This window comes from Aspergillus japonicus (genome assembly GCF_003184785.1).
Source record: "Aspergillus japonicus CBS 114.51 unplaced genomic scaffold BO86scaffold_3, whole genome shotgun sequence".
In the NCBI taxonomy this organism is placed as follows: Eukaryota; Fungi; Ascomycota; class Eurotiomycetes; order Eurotiales; family Aspergillaceae; genus Aspergillus; species Aspergillus japonicus.
Genome location: NW_020291640.1, coordinates 1,088,233 through 1,104,256, shown reverse-complemented (window position 1 = coordinate 1,104,256; position 16,024 = coordinate 1,088,233). Strand labels below are relative to the sequence as shown.

The window sequence follows — 16,024 nt, the reverse complement described above, 5'->3', positions numbered from 1 at the left end:
GCACGATTGTTACCGTATTGTACTGTACAAGACCGCTATTTGACCATATTTGGCTGGTAACTTTGATAACTTATGGTAAATTCGGGTTACGTTGGCCTGGGGACTCTCAGGACCCCACGAGCATAATAATCCCATAATCCCATTATGAAGTCACTCTTCTTCTAGTGCTCAACCCTCCAGCCAAAGAAGTCTTCGCACGCCTGGAGAAATTCATTACATTCATTTGAATGACTTGGCTAGATTAAACTCTCATTTCTTTTTCATTTCGACCGTCTCCGCTGGGCTACAATAATGTGGAGAGAACGTCCGCTCCTGATGGAAATAGTGCCCGAATGCGGATCAACGATAGCAGCACTGGGCAACCTTAACAACACGGATTCCCCAACCAACCAGCCAACCAACCAACTTTTCACCCCTAGACGACAACAACACGAACCCAATCGACACATGGCAACGATAAAGATAGCAGCCACTCTCAAATCACCCCTCTCTCCCTTCATCCCCCCCTCGAGACTTCCTTGCTGCAGCCAGGGTCTGGCCGTCTCACGACTGCCACCCAATCATGAATACCCGCTTGTCAGGGGGCGGAGGAAATCCAAAAATGCCGACAACTGCGCCCACGTCTGTGTTACACTTCCGGCTGTGCATTACTGTAAGGCTATCCCACGATACAATAACTATATGATGCGATGTCAGCCAGCGAGGCAGCAGAAACAGGCGCTATTGCGCAGTGAAGACACGACCGGGTGCTACTGCGTAGTATATTTTGTCAATTGACTGCCTAGGCAACCCGTTGTATACTATCCGCACTCTCGCACAGTCCGAGGGTCCATCCGTGAATGAGCACTGTTAGCACCAGGGAACCTACTCTCAGCTATCTAATTTCGCGTATTCAGTCTCCCATGACCGGAATTGCTACCAAGAGCGATCAAATCAACCCCTGAGTTTTGACGCACGCCAGCCTCGGTGATGGCATGACCATCTACTTCCCGCTAAGGAGCAACGAGCGTCCTCCAATTTCTATGTACTGTACATTCCGAAAGGCTTCAACTGGGCCATGACCAGTTGCGGTTTCAAGAAAGCTTCGACCCGTATCGCAATGGCTGCTTGATTACAAAGACAGAACCGATCGTTCAATGTGTTCTTACATTTCTCCATTAACTTCTTTAGATTCAATATCGATCTGGTACCATATTTGCTTTCTGCAGGATACCGCGGTTCACAAACAGCAGCGCCAACGGCGTCAATAGTTTGGTTAATGACATCAGCCACGGTATAAATTAGCACTGCCTCCTGGGTCAAGGAGCGCTTACGAGTACGATTATGTACCCTGGCGGCTGAGTCGATGATACCACGGGAAGGCATACTCGGAGCCAGTATCTACTTTGCGGGAAGTTCTCGCAATGGAAGTCAATGCCAGTACTACGCTCGACAGGCAAACTTCAAGCTCACTTCATCTTAGCCAATCTTGTCATAAGGAATGGGACTAGTGGCATACTTTCACCTTGTCTATACTTCAACTGTCGAATATGTCGGATTGTTCTAGTTAGTCTTGTGTTGCATATATAATTCTGGACCAGTCTCAATTCCTCATAGTATATGCAGTATGGCAATAGTCCACGCGCGCGGAGTGCATATGAAAGCGGCGCAGGCCCCGCGGATACTGAACAGACACACAAGGCGAACACCCATCGACTTCAGCCATATCGGAACTACTTCGGCTACAGATCTTGGGAGAGATTTGGTACCAGGGCAAAATACATGCCTAAACGATTGCTGGAACAGGGCGCCGAAGAAGGCGCAGGAGATAATCTGGACGTTCCGTCGGGTATTCTGCGGCCAGGCCCAACTTTGGGGAACAGGATCACGTGTCGCTGGTCGGCACGATATCGACGATGCCAAAGGGTCACGTGCCTTAGTCAGTGCTGCCGGAACGGAAGAAGTGGGATCCGCGATTTGTCGAACCCACAAAAAAGAGCGGTAACAGGCTTTTTCGATTCTATCCCCATCCCAAGACAAGGCCGGAGCGCACTCTCTTTACAACAAAACCACATTCAACCTTTAGGTATGTGGTTTCTCACCAAAAGCCATGGCTGAGTGAACGATTCGCTCTTGACCATTGCCAGTTTTATCTGGCTTTCGGTCGATTGTGGGTTGTTCATTCTAGCGCTTGGCTTGAAAAAAAATCCCGAGCGAAACCTTTGCTGATTGAAATTGATCACGCAGAAGTTTAGTCTTCGACAGCGTAACGATGGCCCCCAAGAGCAAGAAGACCGGTGACACCATCAACTCGCGCCTTGCGCTTGTTATGAAGTCCGGAAAGGGTAGGTTGCAAATCTGAAGATTTCGATATCCATGACCATCGCTAACTGTTATCACCTCAAAAGTCACCCTCGGCTACAAGTCCACCATCAAGACCCTCCGCTCCGGCAAGGCCAAGCTGGTCATCATCGCTGCCAACACTCCCCCTCTCCGCAAGAGTGAGCTCGAGTACTACGCCATGCTCGCCAAGACCCCCGTTCACCACTTCTCTGGTAACAACGTAAGTAGCACCTGTCGATGCAATCGTCGTGCAGTCGTCGCAATATGATAAGACGACACTGTCACGATTTGGAGCAGGTGAACTGACTTTTCGCTATTAGATCGAGCTTGGTACTGCTTGCGGTAAGCTCTTCCGCACCAGCACCATGACCATCCTCGACGCTGGTGACTCCGACATCCTCTCCAGCCAGTAGGTGCAAGGATCAAGCCAATGACTTTCCATGTTATGTCTGAATGTGTTGAATGTCGTCCAAGATGCGACACTCGTTATGACATGCTTTAGATAATGACAAGAAAAGAAAATCCTTTACACCGAATTGATGTGCACAGGCCATAGCATGCCGCGTAGGAACAGGCCAAGAATGGGCCAGAATCTTACTTGTAAGAGCGTAGGCGTATCAAGCGGGACGGACTGCGTGCAGTCACCAACCAAATGCCAAGAATCATTCACCTCTGACTCAACAACTACAAACACCAAAAGCTCTCCTTCTGACTCAAATGACACCATCAATTTAACGCCTCCGTCATTAGAAATCCAAAGATCTTTTGATCCTGTAATCAACGAGGGCGACAACTGGTCAGAATGTCTCCGACTCTGACAAATGCGTCATGGGCCAGCGCGGGCGGTGATTGGCGGAGAGGCTAGGGTTTAGGGCTGCGCCACTCGGTAGCGGGCGGACGGATTGCTTGGAAATCAACGTCGAAAGTCTCCTGCCCGCCCGCGAGAAGACCTTTTTCCTTTTCTCCCTTTGGACCTCCCGACACCACCTTTCTCGACAACCCACCCCCCAGGAAGCCAACTTCCCAACCGTCAAAATGGCCCGCCGTCCCGCGAGATGTTACCGCTACTGCAAGAACAAGGTGCGTTGAGAGAGAGCAGCTGTGTGTGTGTTTGGAATATGGGTTTTTTGTGTGTGTGTGTGATTCGGGTCGGGAGGACCTTTTGCCTCAGTTGTGGGGTGGAGAAGGAGGATGGGACAAGACAACCGCGTCGAGGCAGAAAGAGGAGGATCGCGATGGGATTCGCATGCCAGGCACACAAGAAGGGAAAAGGCAACAACGATAACTAACATACCGACTTCACATACAGCCCTACCCTAAGTCCCGGTTCAACCGTGGTGTTCCCGACCCCAAGATCCGTATCTTCGATCTGGGACGTAAGAAGGCCAACGTCGATGACTTCCCCCTCTGCGTTCACCTCGTCTCCAACGAGTACGAGCAGCTGTCCTCCGAGGCCCTCGAAGCCGCCCGTATTTGCGCCAACAAGTATGTTGTCATCGCCAACCTGCACTCGCACGCGAAACCCAAGACCACTAACCAACAACAACAGGTACCTCGTGAAGATCGCCGGTAAGGAAGGTTTCCACCTCCGCGTCCGCGTCCACCCCTTCCACGTCATCCGTATCAACAAGATGTTGTCCTGCGCCGGAGCCGATCGTCTCCAGACCGGTATGCGTGGTGCCTTCGGTAAGCCCCAGGGTACCGTCGCCCGTGTCAACATCGGCCAGATCATCCTGTCCGTCCGCACCCGTGACTCCAACCGCGCCACCGCCATCGAGGCCCTCCGCCGCTCCATGTACAAGTTCCCCGGTCGCCAGAAGATCATCGTTTCCAAGAACTGGGGCTTCACCCCCGTCCGTCGCGAGGACTACGTCCAGCTCCGCCAGGAGGGCAAGCTCAAGCAGGACGGCGCCTACGTCCAGTTCCTCCGTGGCCACGGTCTCATCGAGGAGAACATGAAGCGTTTCCCCGAAGCCTACGAGAACCTGTCCCAGGCTTAGATTGGCCTGGTCGCGGTTTTTGACTGGTGATGCTGGGGAAAAAGAATGTTGATTAGCATTTTACATCGTGTTCTTTCTTTTTTTTTCTAATGTGATCGGAACTACCCTCTTGAGACCATTATGATTCCCCCTTCTTCTGCCACATTTAAGAGAAAGAAAGAGAGCCATTCATTTCCCCTAAGCTTAATGTCTGGATCTGTACCTCGCAGATCTGAGCTGGAACCTCGGGTTCACGATGTAGACAATATTTTCCGATCTGTAGACCACTCCAAGACCCTGCGCACAAGCACGTCATGCCGGTTCCAGCCTTGTCTTATCCTTACTACGCAGTCCGCTTTGCAGTTCAAACCGATCCACAAGCTCGACTTATAATCCAGGTAACAGACGCAAACTGCGTCATCCGCCTTTCTGTATGTACCTTATGGATCAATCAACCATGAATCCTTATCCGTGGAAATTGTTCCAGATTCCCGATCGGTCTACACAAGTCAATTTTACATATAGTATGGTCCTGACCCAACATGCACGCGACCGGGACCTTTCTTCGTTCTACCCTCGATTTATGTACCTGATCGATATCATCTTCGCATAGCCACTAGATTTGAAGTTGATGGTCTTGTCTGGTTCTTCTAGTCCATAAGTTGTAGATTCCATCCCGATTTAAAGGATTCCCGAACCTGTATATATAAAGTACGGTTCCGTGCGGGGACGATATACCATTCCGCGTTCCACCATCTACTGGATAATGCGACAATGAGCTTCGCTAGACCGCTCTGTAGACATGCACCATCAATGCATGTGAATGGTTTCTATCTCGTATGGATCCAGACACCCGCTAGATTATGCCCTTGTTGTGACCGCCGACAAACCGTATCACACGCCTAGGTAGTATGCGCCTGCCGACCTCGCCGTTAATGAGTTAATGAGTTGCCCCTATCCCTCTAGAAAACCACGCTGATGGTGATGATAATGATAACATTCGGAAAATAGATAAGATCATCCCAAAAAGGAAAACACCCAGATATGTACTCGTAACTGAGACGACAATAGCCCAGAAAGTTGTGATGATATATGAAACACCAAGAATAATAGCCAAGACTCCCGGTCTGAAACAATGCTAGTAATACGTTCGATGGCCAGCATGCATTATGTGATGTGAAACTCAAAAATTGCACACTCAGGGACACCGATCACACGTCGCCCCAAGCTCCGACCCCAGCTGCGACGGGTGCAACCGCACTTCCGCTGTCAATGCTCCCTCCAATGTCCCAGTAGTTGCGACTGGAGCCCGTCATTGTCCGACGGCTGGAGATAGCAGACATCTTCGCGCTTTGACTTGCGCAGCTGGAGCTGGGGCGACGGAATCGTTGGCGGAGAACGGGTGAAGAGACCCCCGTCGGTCCTGAATGATGGGAAGAGTATTGGGACTGACGTCGAATTTGTGCTTGGGAGCGAGCGTGTGCGCGCGCAACAAGAGGATGATGTTGACGTATAATTGCGGCGCGGCGAGAAGCATCTTGCGGAGGACGTTGCGATGTGTTATGGAACGAGTCGGTAGTAGTAGGTCTCTGGCTGAAGCGATTAAGTAGGTAGCGGAAGACCACCGATACGTCTAACTCCCGCTCCCAATATTCTCTTTCCTGTTGAATACGTGCCGATTCAGGCAATGGATCGCCTGTCGAGCCACTGCTACCACGACCCAAATCGTCGTCGTCTTCAATACCCCATAGAGCCGCGTGCTCTCGACTATCAGGAACCTGCAAAGTGGGAGTGAACTGAGGCGACAATGTCGATTCCGCGTTGTTTGTTGACTCGATCATAGCCGCAGGCTCAGCTGAAGCAGATAACCGATTGTCTTCTTCGGGGAGGCGTTCAAGGGGGATGCCTGCATATTGATTGGGAATATCATCGGATAGGTTGAGATAGGTTGTGAATGCACCGGGATGCTCGCAGAGCTGATGGACAAGTAAACCTAATTCGCGCGCAATGCGCTGAAGGAGCTTGTTCTTCCATGGCGGGCTTTGGTCCGATGTGGAATTCAGCTCCTGGTTTATCGCCTCATTGAAGTCGAAATCACTATCCGACCGCGCCGATGTGTGCATCTCGTCGTCTTCGGTACATGGCAACGACTCCCCAAAAAGGACAGAAAGCAAGGAATCATCGATCCCGATCAGATCTTGAATTACCTTGCGGGTGATGCGTTTCCATAGAGATTCATCGTTGTCAGTTTCCTGTTCTGCTGCCGAAGAAGAGGCAGGAGTCCGAGACTCCTCCAAAGTCTCTGCAGGCAGAACCACTTGTTCAGGTTGTCCGCTGAGCCGACTAGCACGGCTATCACGGCGTCTTCGGGTGGCCTTCTCGATCTCGTTCAAGAGCGCCCGACTTTGTTCCATCCGCCATTTCTCAATACGTTGCCATCGTTCCCGCTCCACATCGGCTTCTTCGTCGCGTGTGATCGAGTCCAGCTGACGTTGTACGCTTGAACGCCGCCGTGGCTGCAAATCGGGTCTTCGACGAGGATTAAATTGCTCGTGTTGCCACAGCTGATGTTGTACTGTCTCGCTGGAGGCTTGGAAGCTACCTAGTCCGTCATGAGCGGGCAGTGTGACAGGTGCTCCGGGGTCGTCTTGTACTAAAGATGGCGCCCGAAAGGCATGCAGCCCATCATCTAGACTATCCAGTTCGGTGCCGTCATCGTCCAGGGGCTCATCGAGGGCGTCTTCTTCCGCCTCGCTTTCCGGACCAACCGCCGATCGCGTTGCCGTGCCAAAAGAGCCAAAATCACTCAAACGAGCATATGTTCGTGGCGTGCGATCAGTGGACGTAGTATGGGTACGGGCGACAGTGGAGGGTTGTTGAGTTGGGGAGAAGAGCACCCATTCTGTCGATTCGTGCTCCGGTAGCTGCGAAAGAGGGGAAGGGATATCGAGCGCTGGAGACGGTAGGGAATGCGAATATGAAGGACGACGGCGGGGAACTTGGGGAGGTAAACGAAAAGCCATGAGTTGACAGTGCAGTGTAGTCGATGAGTTGAAGGGGGAGGCGGAGGCTCCGTACGTGGGGGGAAGGAGAGATAAGATGGTACTTTATCGATCGCGGCAGATCTTCCCCGCGTGACGAACGGAGGGGGCGAGAAGGGGAACTCTTAGGAAGTATGAATAAGTAAAGGAAGAGGACGCAACACAAGTGAGGTTGCCAGGTATATAAGAATAAGGAGAAATAAAAGCCGGTCGCAAAAGTGGACTCTGAAACGGGGTAGAAGGTTTCTAGACGGGGAGGGAAAAAAAGAAACAGGAGATGAGAGATGATCAGTCCGATAGCGGTGTATTGTTTGGGGCTGATGATGAATTACGGATGACGTGGGATTAGGTTAGGTTAGGTTAGGTGAGAGTGTATGAGATAAGAATGAAGATTATGGCGTGGAGTATTCCTCCGACATCCACCCGAGAAAGTTCTTTTCCTCTCTCCCGCCACGAAATTTGGTGGCATAATCCAACAATGAACAATAGATGGAAGAAAAGAAGGAAGGAAGGAAGGATGAAAGAAAGCAGGGAAGTATAACAGGAAGACGAAGCAGCAGAAGGAGGAGAGGAAGACGAAGAAGACGAAGAAGAAACGGATGATGATTGCATGTCACCAGACCAAATAGAGAAGGCACGACTTGTCTCCAGCCTGTCTGTCTGCCAAGTGGTAATCAAGCAAACAAAGAGACAATGATTAACTTCCTTATCGCATCCACACCTATGGTACGGAGTACGGAGTACATGAAAAGAGTTCCTTGATCCCAAATAGTGTTAATGCTATGGTGATCGAATGCGGCCTACGCACCTACCCTACTCTCAACTATTGGCCTCATTTTGGCTGAATCGGATGATCGACGGACGTCCGCCATCGCATCTCCAGCTCCATCTGCATCGATATCTGTCCTCAACTCATCGCCAATTTACTCCAAAATGACTCTCAGGCAATCATGTTTCTCTGTGTTCGCTTAAGAACTCGCCTGTCACCCTCCCCCTCCCTCTCAACCAAGGATCAGCCCAGCGCTGATCATCCCACACCCGCCGTCTCTGCCCTCTGATCTCAATGACATGTCATCCTTGATCTTCGCTGCATGGTTCAAGGCAAAGCTGACTGACTGACTGTCAGGGGGCAGCCAAGTCCCATCCCACTTTCTACGCGAATTCAACTTCAGTAATCGGGAAAGGTGGGTATAATAGGTCGGTCTATCGAAAGCCGCAACCATCTATCTATTTACAGGGGCTTGGGGGGGGCTGCAGACTACCAAAAAGCAAGCAGACATAGTCTACTGAGTACCAAGAAAATCCTACCCAGACAACGCTTCTCCGACCCAATCCATCTGCACGGCGCTCACCCCACGCGCGTAACTACGGTTCGTAAAAACAAACTCGTTGTACAGGATCGCCTCCACCTTTTTGCCAAACAACACGCTCGACGGATGGATCGCCACCGTCTGGTTCCCCACCACCGTACGATAGCTGCCATCCGGTACGAGGCGCGCCGTGTTCGTAGCAAATCCTCGAAGGAAACTCTTCAGAATGAACATCGGGGAGGAGGAGTTATTGGTGGTAGAAGTGCCCCGCGTATCGTTTGGGAGAAGCTTGGCTTGCCGGCACTGCGCGGTAAGTTGTTTGCGAACATCCTGTGGCAGGCGTGATGGTTAGTGGAGATTCGACACCCGGGACGCATCACTAATCACACGAGAGGGAACATACCATAACAGACTGCATGGCCCGGTGGGAGACGAGATGTCTCTCAGCCCACGCTTTCCGATCCGTATTCTCGGCAGCGTAAGCTTGCACTGTAGCCATCATAGTGAGATGATCGCCCTCTCTCCGATACAGATCCCGTCGCGCAACCTCCGCCTCTTCCTTCTTTTCTTCCGAGGTCGTATTTAGGAAGATATTCTCAACACTGAGACACGATATAATATCGATGACATCTAACAGACAATCCGTCCCAAACTCAGAAGCGGCCAGCAGCACTCGACCCAGTGTGGGCGTGAGAGGGAGCTTGGCAATGTGCTTCCCGATCGAGCTAATCTTGCCGGTCTCTTCCAAGGCATCAATGCTCAGCAGCTGCAACAACGCCTTCTCCAAAGCCTCTCGTGGCGGTCGCGTCAGGAATGGGAATCCCATGATGTCGTCGACACCGCGAGCCTTCATATTGAGCAACGCTTGACTCAAATCACAGCGGAGGATTTCCGGAGTGTTGGTTTCATCCAAGTCCAGGTAATCCTTCTCTGTATAGAGTCGGTAGCACGAGCCGGGCGCTTCACGACCGGCACGACCCTTTCGCTGAATCGCTGCCGACTTGGAAATCGGCTTCACTAACAGGGAATCCAACCCAAGACGCGAGCGGAATTGCTTGACCTTCGCCTTACCACAATCAACCACATGCCGCACACCAGACACCGTGACGGAGGTTTCGGCGATGTTTGTGGCTAGGATGATCTTGCGGGTCCGGGGCGGCGCAGGAAGGAAGACTCGTTGTTGGGCAGCTTGAGGCAGGGCAGCGAAGAGTGGCAGAACCTGGATTTTAGGCAGGGCAGGGTCCATTCCGACTGCATACTCGTTCACGAGATTCTCAAGCGCTTCCACCGTCTCCTGTCCTGTTAAGAAAACCAGGATGTCACCCGGCAGAGGCTCTTTGTAATGAATGTTGAAGATCACCTTGAGCGCTGCGTCGATAAAATCATGGACAGGCTCTGGCGAGTAGATGACCTTGACTGGAAATTGACGACCCTTGATATGGCACGCGGCGATGCCTTGCTCTTCCTTTTTGTCCTCAGACGGGCTATCTGCCGCCTTGCTCTCCTCCGTAGCCCTTCCAATAGCACGTCGGGACTGCAACCCTTCCTGGAAAAAGCCCGTGAGGGTCTCCATATCAACCGTAGCACTCATAACCACGACCTTCAAGGGCACTCCTCCTCGGCCCTCCAGCTTGCCCGATACCATGTTCCTCAAGAACCCCAGCACCTGATCCACATTGATACCGCGCTCGTGCACCTCATCCACCACAATGGCACTGTACTTGGTCAACCACGGATCATGCAGCATCTCCTGGAGCAGCATCCCCTCCGTGAGGAACTTGACCTGCGTACTCGGCGACGTCGACGTGTCAAACCGCACCGAGTACCCGACCCGACTCGCCGGGGAGGAATTGCCCAACGGCGTGCCCATCTCATCCGCGACGCGCCTCGCCAACGAGATCGCAGCCACCCTTCTCGGCTGCGTGATGGCAATGCATCCGCCCACCTGCACCTCCTTCACCTTCTCCACCGCTCCGCCCTCCGCCGTCTCCGAAACCATCGCCTTCACCGGCCGACACCACTTCTCCGTGACCAGAAACTGCGGGATCTGCGTACTCTTTCCGCTACCCGTCTCTCCGATCAGCAGCATCACGTCGTTCCGGCGCAGGTGCCCGCGAATCTCGTCCGCGTGGGGGAAAATCGGCAGGTTCTTGCGCAGCTGGTAGAGCGCCTGCGCCTTCTCGCGCAGCGGACCGTAGGTGTGGTTCTTGGTCGCTCCGTGTTTCGGTTTCGTCGTCGTCGTCGCCGTCGTGTTGTTGTTGCGGTGGTGTAGCGGTGGCTTTCTACTATCCTCGGGCTTCACTTCCTCCTCTCCTTCCTTCCGGGCAGCGTGCTTCTTTTTGGCCTTCTTCGCCCGCAGCGCTGCTTTCTCTGCATCTGCACCGGCGTCCACCACACCGCTCGTCTCCCCCTTCACCCCCGCACTCCCTCCTTCGACCTTCCGCTTCTTGTTCTTCTTGTTCTTCTGCTTCTTCACTCCATCATCCCCTGTATCGACCCCAGATCCCTTCCGTTTCGAGCGGGCAGTTGCTGAAGGTGATTGCGCTTCCTTTTCCTCGGGCTCCGTATTCGAGGGAGAGGCTTTGCTGACGGTGATGGCGTTGTCCTCGTCGTCGAAGACGGTGCGGACCCGTTCGGGCATTTTGCGTTTTTGGGCTGACGTAAGATGTCGCGACCGTAGGTATAGAGAGAGGGTCAGACACCGGGTAGAAGATTGATAGATAGCAGTTGTATTCAGATCACAAATCAATCCCCATGTCGCGTAAAACTGCGACCGGCTTGTTGTTCTGGCGGACTTCCGAGCGGAGGAGAGAAGGGTTTCCTCCCCAAAACTTTCCCCGAAATTTTTTTGGCTGGGGCCCGCGGTCGGTCCCTTATCGATAAGATCCCTTGGCGGTGAGATCCGCTGGACTTGGGCTGATAAGCACACTTACGGTGGGTTTGGTCGGGCTCGGGGGTATTTTGGTGTGTATTGAGAGAGCTGAACTCGATATGTGATGGTTATGATTGAGTTTATGCATTGATGATGCATTTGTATGCTTTTTTTTTCTCTCTTGACGCTCATTACCCTTAAGTGAAATATGTTATGCTGCTTGTAAACTCGTGACGTTGACCATGGTTTATATGCATCTAGGAAGGATCTATGTGGCCAACATATGTCTTGTCGAATGACATTGTCAATCAAAACTCGTTCAATCGTTTTTCTGTTCAGTCCAAGCCCCATCCACGAACGCGCCGGAAGACAAATGAGCGATCATTCTTGAGACCAAACTCAGCCCAGTCGTCGGTGAGTTTGTTGTAGCTCCAATATCCCTTCCAAGCCAGCTTCGTGTTCTTCGAAGGATTCGGCGGCGAGACATTGGGCTGCTTCGATTTGGCTGCCGGGGTCGACCGGAGCGATAGTTGCAAGAGATACATGTACTTCGGACCCACGCCTTCGGTTTCAATAATGAGGTCCCGAGGATCTGATGGGGATGCGACGGCCTTGTCAGGCAGTGACTCATATGCAGTGGGCAACTCATTCTGCGCGTCTTCCGACGATGAGTCAGAGTCGGCAACGGGCTTGGCCAAGCGCCACCGACCCCGGTAGGCGTGTCTTAACGCTTCCAGCGCGACATGAGGAATGGCATCTGTGGATTCGGCGCTTACAGTGGCATCCGAGGTGTGGCGGGGATGTTGTTTCTGTGTCGTCGCTCGGGCGACCTTGACGTTCTCTCTGCTGATGTGAGGGACCACCTCGCGGGGTTCCACTGTGGTAAGTAGATAGACCACGGAGCCGTCCGGATAGAAACGAAGGTATCGGTAATACGTGACAATATGGATCGGACTGTTCCAGGAGACATTCTGGTACGCAGCAGCAGCACCTGGCCGGGTGTAATTGACCGTGCTAATGTAGATACCCGTGTACCGAATCCGGGGAAACACCTGGAAGACCTCACTCCATGAAGACAGAGGTTCAGGTATCTGAACAGGCATCGACCGAGGGAAAGGCGTGTAGCGTGTTCCTAGTGTATGCTCCGGGTTTCCGTGAATGTCGCAAGCAAATGAATAGTGCATAGATTTGAAACCGAATTCCGGGCCTTGACAAATTCGCCTCCAAATATGCTGCTCATGTGCAAAGTGGTAGGCAAAGCGCTTGCAGACCAGTGCCATTCGGCAGAGAGCCGCCGGATCCATCAGTGCCACATGCCTCAGTATCTCGACTAAAACCTCTGATGGAACGTGGGAAATAGGACATGGTGGAGGGGGGGTATTCTCGATCAGCGGTTCCGCTTGAGGGATCGGGAGATGAGCGAAAGATGCGATGAGCTCGGGTGTTGGTAAGACGGGTGTCTCCTCTTGGGTCTGTTGATCGGTTGGCTTGCCAGTCGTAGCGCCCAATGTAGGAGCCTGTGTAGGTTTCTTCCACGCCGTGGCGAAATACTTGTTACGGTATGTCTTGTCGACCGCGGAGTCCAACTATGGAGGGTGCCCAAAGTCAGCAATCGGGACAGAACTTTAAGCACCTGGGTAACGCCTACTCTGTATGCTTTGCGGTAGTGTTGTACACTGTCTCCTAATTTCCCCTCTGCCTCTTTCTCAACCGCTCGCTCAAAATGCTCCAGAGCCGACTTGGGTTCATGTCGAGAGGCTGGAAGATGAAAAGCATCTTCATCTGAGGGATGCACACTCAGTTGACCCATGCCGTGAACAATTTCACTGTGGTCAATCGAGGCAGCCCCTTCGTGCACCTCCTCATGCTGTGATGCCTCATGGCGGGTAGGTGGAAATTGACTTGGCGGCGCTGTCGAAGGCTTGGACAGTCTTGGTTGTGCAGGAGTAGGCCGGGTATGTTTCGTCTTTTGTGCAACTTCCTCGCGCCACTGGCGTCGAAAAGACTCGAGTTCGGCGTTGTCCTCCATTCTCACAGTTGTGACAAGTTCGGCGAGCGGATCCCCAGACCGATAAGCGGCTGAGCGCGGGACTTGCTTAGAACGTCGTGACCGCGGAACCGGCTAGAGAAGCAATGGGCTAGAATTTAAAGGAATCGGAGACAGACAACGAGATTGATAGGTTCGCAAAGTAAGAATTTCTAGATATCCATTGTATTGATTGCAGCGATCGACTGATGATCGAATGTGAGGTCGAAAAGGTAGGTTTGGTCGACGAGGTACGGAGCAAGTGCTTATCAATATTATCTCCGGGCCTTAGCCTGTTAGTGTCTGGTCCAGCCGCCACCGCCGACCGCCGACGTCCCGAGCGTTCTTTTTCTCTGACGCATTTGTTTCTCCCCTCTTACGTCTATTGCAGATCCTCGACTGACTCGACTCATACCTACCTTGCTGCTTGCACACCCGCGCCATTTCAGAGATTTCAGTCGGCAACGTGACTTCGAAGTGCAGACGGACTGAGTCACAACCAGCCTAGACGGTCCCTCGTATTCCCCCAATCTCCATCGCGTTGATTGAATGTCCGCTATCCGAACTGAGCTTGCGCCGGGGGACCGATATCGCTCGAACGACCTGATCAACTTACAAGGGGGCTCGACAGAGTCATGGCAATCAGTTGAAACCTCAACAATGGCGACTACTTCTGGAACAGGGGCTACCCCGGCTCTGGACGCCAAACCTATTCACGATGATGTTTCAATCACTCAAAAGATGATTTCAGCCACAACCGGCAGTGTTCTCACAGCTCTGCTAGGTACGCCACCTCGTGCCCCATCATGGTTCTATCAGATCCTGAGATGAATGCTAATTCTTTCATACAGCCACTCCTCTCGATGTCGTCCGAGTCCGCTTGCAAGCCCAATCCTCAGTCAAGAACACGTCCCCATTCGCCTCCCACACCACACACTCGCTGAAAAACGTCCCTTCAGACCTCGGGGTTACGGCTTGTTGTCGGGAGGTCTTTTGGATCGGTCAAAATGCACAAATGTGCGTCGCCGGGCCTGGTGCCGGTAACATAGGCGCTGCATCCATGACGGAGTGCGCGGTGGAAGAGACTCAGCGCAGAACGTTCACCTCGACCCTGGATGGGCTACGAAAGATCGCTCGAAACGAAGGAGTCTGGACGCTCTGGCGTGGACTCAGTCCCACCCTGATGATGGGAATACCGGCAAATATCATCTACTTTGCTGGCTACGATTGGCTGCGAGCCGATGACAGAAGCCCTATCAAATCTCTTGTCCCCGTCGCGTACGCTCCGCTGGTCGCAGGTTCGGTCGCAAGGACGGCCGCTGCATCTGCCATCAGTCCGATCGAGATGTTCCGGACGCGATTGCAAGCTACTCCAGGTACAGGCGCAGGGCATTTCAAGGCGACCCTTGAGGGGTTACACCAGATGGTCCAAGCCAACGGTTACAGCTCGCTCTGGAGAGGGCTGACTCTTACCATGTGGCGAGATGTGCCTTTCTCCGGCTTATATTGGTGGGGATATGAAGAGGTCAAGAGCTACTTCATCGAGGCGCGCAAGAAGGCTTACATGAATCGCCTGCCACACGATATCTCATTCTCCAGCCACCAAACACCACACGACCTCGATACCCCGACATTTCTCGACAGCTTCATTGCAGGAGCGTCCTCTGGCTCTCTTGCAGCTTTCGTGACCACTCCGTTCGACGTGGGCAAGACACGCCAACAAGTATTCCGACATATGGGCGACGAAGCATCGAGCGCCCTCGGAGATAGTGCGAAGGGGACACCACACCCCGAACAACTTCCCCTGCCCAAATTCCTGATGCACATTTTCCGTGAAGAAGGCATGGCGGGACTCTTCCGTGGCTGGGTTGCACGGTGCCTCAAAGTCGCCCCCGCCTGCGCGATTATGATCTCATCCTACGAGCTTGGAAAGAAGATGGCACGAAACGTCAACGAGCGGACTCGGTCTGCAGATGAACTGCCCTCTTCAGAATAGAAGTACCCAAGATCCATCCTCATCCTGATCAACGCAACGACACAGCGAAAATCTCCCTTGAATACACTCATAGTGCTTAGCCATAGCCAGCCAACCTTGGTGCAACATACCCTTGTCTGATGAACTCGGTAAACGATCGCAGATACAGACACCATCTCTACTCTCTTCCCTTCCATCCACCTTGGCCATTTTTTGTCTTTCGGTGATCTTGCATTGAGCCTGAACCATAGACACATTTCTCGTCCTCTTTAATTTTCTGAAATGTTCCTACATTTTGTTTCCATCCTGTCTTCCATTTCTGCATGGCGCTGAAAAAGGGTGGGCCCGTGTTTTGTTTTGTTGGTACAACACGGTTTTCTGATTTCATGTACAACATCATATATCCGATAGAGCGACCCAGAAAAAACCCCCCCCCCCCCTCCCTCTCTGTCTATACGAATCTTGTGCGATGGCTGTTGCGCCGAGTATATATCCAGAA

The 16,024-nt window shown here is 52.5% G+C and overlaps 8 protein-coding genes across 8 annotated transcripts; 4 read left to right on the top strand and 4 right to left on the bottom strand.

The window, feature by feature from the left end:
- Positions 1–149: 149 nt before the first annotated feature.
- BO86DRAFT_116946 (uncharacterized protein) lies at positions 150–899 on the top strand. The gene has a single exon (XM_025665966.1). The coding sequence runs from the start codon at positions 292–294 to the stop codon at positions 775–777; it is 486 nt and encodes a 161-aa protein (XP_025532585.1). The 5' UTR covers positions 150–291; the 3' UTR covers positions 778–899.
- Positions 900–1,991: 1,092 nt separating this feature from the next.
- On the top strand, positions 1,992–2,853 carry BO86DRAFT_385483 (60S ribosomal protein eL30). Its single transcript, XM_025671116.1, has 4 exons — positions 1,992–2,065; positions 2,227–2,324; positions 2,388–2,542; positions 2,643–2,853. Exons 2-4 carry the CDS (start codon positions 2,252–2,254, stop codon positions 2,733–2,735), a joined length of 321 nt encoding a protein of 106 aa, XP_025532584.1. The 5' UTR covers positions 1,992–2,065; positions 2,227–2,251; the 3' UTR covers positions 2,736–2,853.
- Positions 2,854–3,271: 418 nt separating this feature from the next.
- On the top strand, positions 3,272–4,726 carry BO86DRAFT_385481 (60S ribosomal protein uL16). The gene is made up of 3 exons (XM_025671115.1): positions 3,272–3,402; positions 3,632–3,807; positions 3,872–4,726. The coding sequence occupies exons 1-3, from the start codon at positions 3,358–3,360 to the stop codon at positions 4,320–4,322; spliced, it is 672 nt and encodes a 223-aa protein (XP_025532583.1). The 5' UTR covers positions 3,272–3,357; the 3' UTR covers positions 4,323–4,726.
- A 786-nt stretch (positions 4,727–5,512) lies between these two features.
- BO86DRAFT_395305 (uncharacterized protein) lies at positions 5,513–7,324 on the bottom strand (the record flags this gene model as incomplete). The annotated part of the gene is made up of 1 exon (XM_025673301.1): positions 5,513–7,324. One exon carries the CDS (start codon positions 7,322–7,324, stop codon positions 5,513–5,515), a length of 1,812 nt encoding a protein of 603 aa, XP_025532582.1.
- A 1,306-nt stretch (positions 7,325–8,630) lies between these two features.
- On the bottom strand, positions 8,631–9,000 carry BO86DRAFT_385478 (oligonucleotide/oligosaccharide-binding-fold domain-containing protein). The gene has a single exon (XM_025671114.1). It carries the CDS (start codon positions 8,884–8,886, stop codon positions 8,647–8,649), a length of 240 nt encoding a protein of 79 aa, XP_025532581.1. The 5' UTR covers positions 8,887–9,000; the 3' UTR covers positions 8,631–8,646.
- BO86DRAFT_385477 (putative ATP-dependent RNA helicase (Hrh1)) lies at positions 8,791–11,380 on the bottom strand. The gene has a single exon (XM_025671113.1). It carries the CDS (start codon positions 11,291–11,293, stop codon positions 9,032–9,034), a length of 2,262 nt encoding a protein of 753 aa, XP_025532580.1. The 5' UTR covers positions 11,294–11,380; the 3' UTR covers positions 8,791–9,031.
- A 360-nt stretch (positions 11,381–11,740) lies between these two features.
- Positions 11,741–13,781, bottom strand: BO86DRAFT_329794 (putative F-box protein (Pof7)). Its single transcript, XM_025668692.1, has 2 exons — positions 13,173–13,781; positions 11,741–13,110 (listed from the first exon to the last, which is right to left on the bottom strand). Exons 1-2 carry the CDS (start codon positions 13,551–13,553, stop codon positions 11,860–11,862), a joined length of 1,632 nt encoding a protein of 543 aa, XP_025532579.1. The 5' UTR covers positions 13,554–13,781; the 3' UTR covers positions 11,741–11,859.
- Positions 13,782–13,946: 165 nt separating this feature from the next.
- Positions 13,947–15,927, top strand: BO86DRAFT_445125 (putative mitochondrial carrier protein). The gene is made up of 2 exons (XM_025676422.1): positions 13,947–14,334; positions 14,402–15,927. The coding sequence occupies exons 1-2, from the start codon at positions 14,100–14,102 to the stop codon at positions 15,544–15,546; spliced, it is 1,380 nt and encodes a 459-aa protein (XP_025532578.1). The 5' UTR covers positions 13,947–14,099; the 3' UTR covers positions 15,547–15,927.
- Positions 15,928–16,024: the final 97 nt, after the last annotated feature.

What these genes read in the sequence shown, in the direction of transcription:
- BO86DRAFT_116946 (XM_025665966.1), top strand. Translation starts at nt 292, where the DNA reads ATGTGGAGAGAACGTCCGCTCCTGATGGAAATAGTGCCCGAATGCGGA.
- BO86DRAFT_385483 (XM_025671116.1), top strand. Translation starts at nt 2,252, where the DNA reads ATGGCCCCCAAGAGCAAGAAGACCGGTGACACCATCAACTCGCGCCTT. An exon ending in TGTTATGAAGTCCGGAAAGG is followed by an intron (nt 2,325 to 2,387) that starts GTAGGTTGCAAA and finishes TCACCTCAAAAG; the next exon opens with TCACCCTCGGCTACAAGTCC. An exon ending in ACCACTTCTCTGGTAACAAC is followed by an intron (nt 2,543 to 2,642) that starts GTAAGTAGCACC and finishes TTTCGCTATTAG; the next exon opens with ATCGAGCTTGGTACTGCTTG.
- BO86DRAFT_385481 (XM_025671115.1), top strand. Translation starts at nt 3,358, where the DNA reads ATGGCCCGCCGTCCCGCGAGATGTTACCGCTACTGCAAGAACAAG. An exon ending in ACCGCTACTGCAAGAACAAG is followed by an intron (nt 3,403 to 3,631) that starts GTGCGTTGAGAG and finishes CTTCACATACAG; the next exon opens with CCCTACCCTAAGTCCCGGTT. An exon ending in GCCCGTATTTGCGCCAACAA is followed by an intron (nt 3,808 to 3,871) that starts GTATGTTGTCAT and finishes CAACAACAACAG; the next exon opens with GTACCTCGTGAAGATCGCCG.
- BO86DRAFT_385478 (XM_025671114.1), bottom strand. Translation starts at nt 8,886, where the DNA reads ATGTTCATTCTGAAGAGTTTCCTTCGAGGATTTGCTACGAACACGGCG.
- BO86DRAFT_385477 (XM_025671113.1), bottom strand. Translation starts at nt 11,293, where the DNA reads ATGCCCGAACGGGTCCGCACCGTCTTCGACGACGAGGACAACGCCATC.
- BO86DRAFT_329794 (XM_025668692.1), bottom strand. Translation starts at nt 13,553, where the DNA reads ATGGAGGACAACGCCGAACTCGAGTCTTTTCGACGCCAGTGGCGCGAG. An exon ending in ACTACCGCAAAGCATACAGA is followed by an intron (nt 13,111 to 13,172) that starts GTAGGCGTTACC and finishes CACCCTCCATAG; the next exon opens with TTGGACTCCGCGGTCGACAA.
- BO86DRAFT_445125 (XM_025676422.1), top strand. Translation starts at nt 14,100, where the DNA reads ATGTCCGCTATCCGAACTGAGCTTGCGCCGGGGGACCGATATCGCTCG. An exon ending in TGTTCTCACAGCTCTGCTAG is followed by an intron (nt 14,335 to 14,401) that starts GTACGCCACCTC and finishes TCTTTCATACAG; the next exon opens with CCACTCCTCTCGATGTCGTC.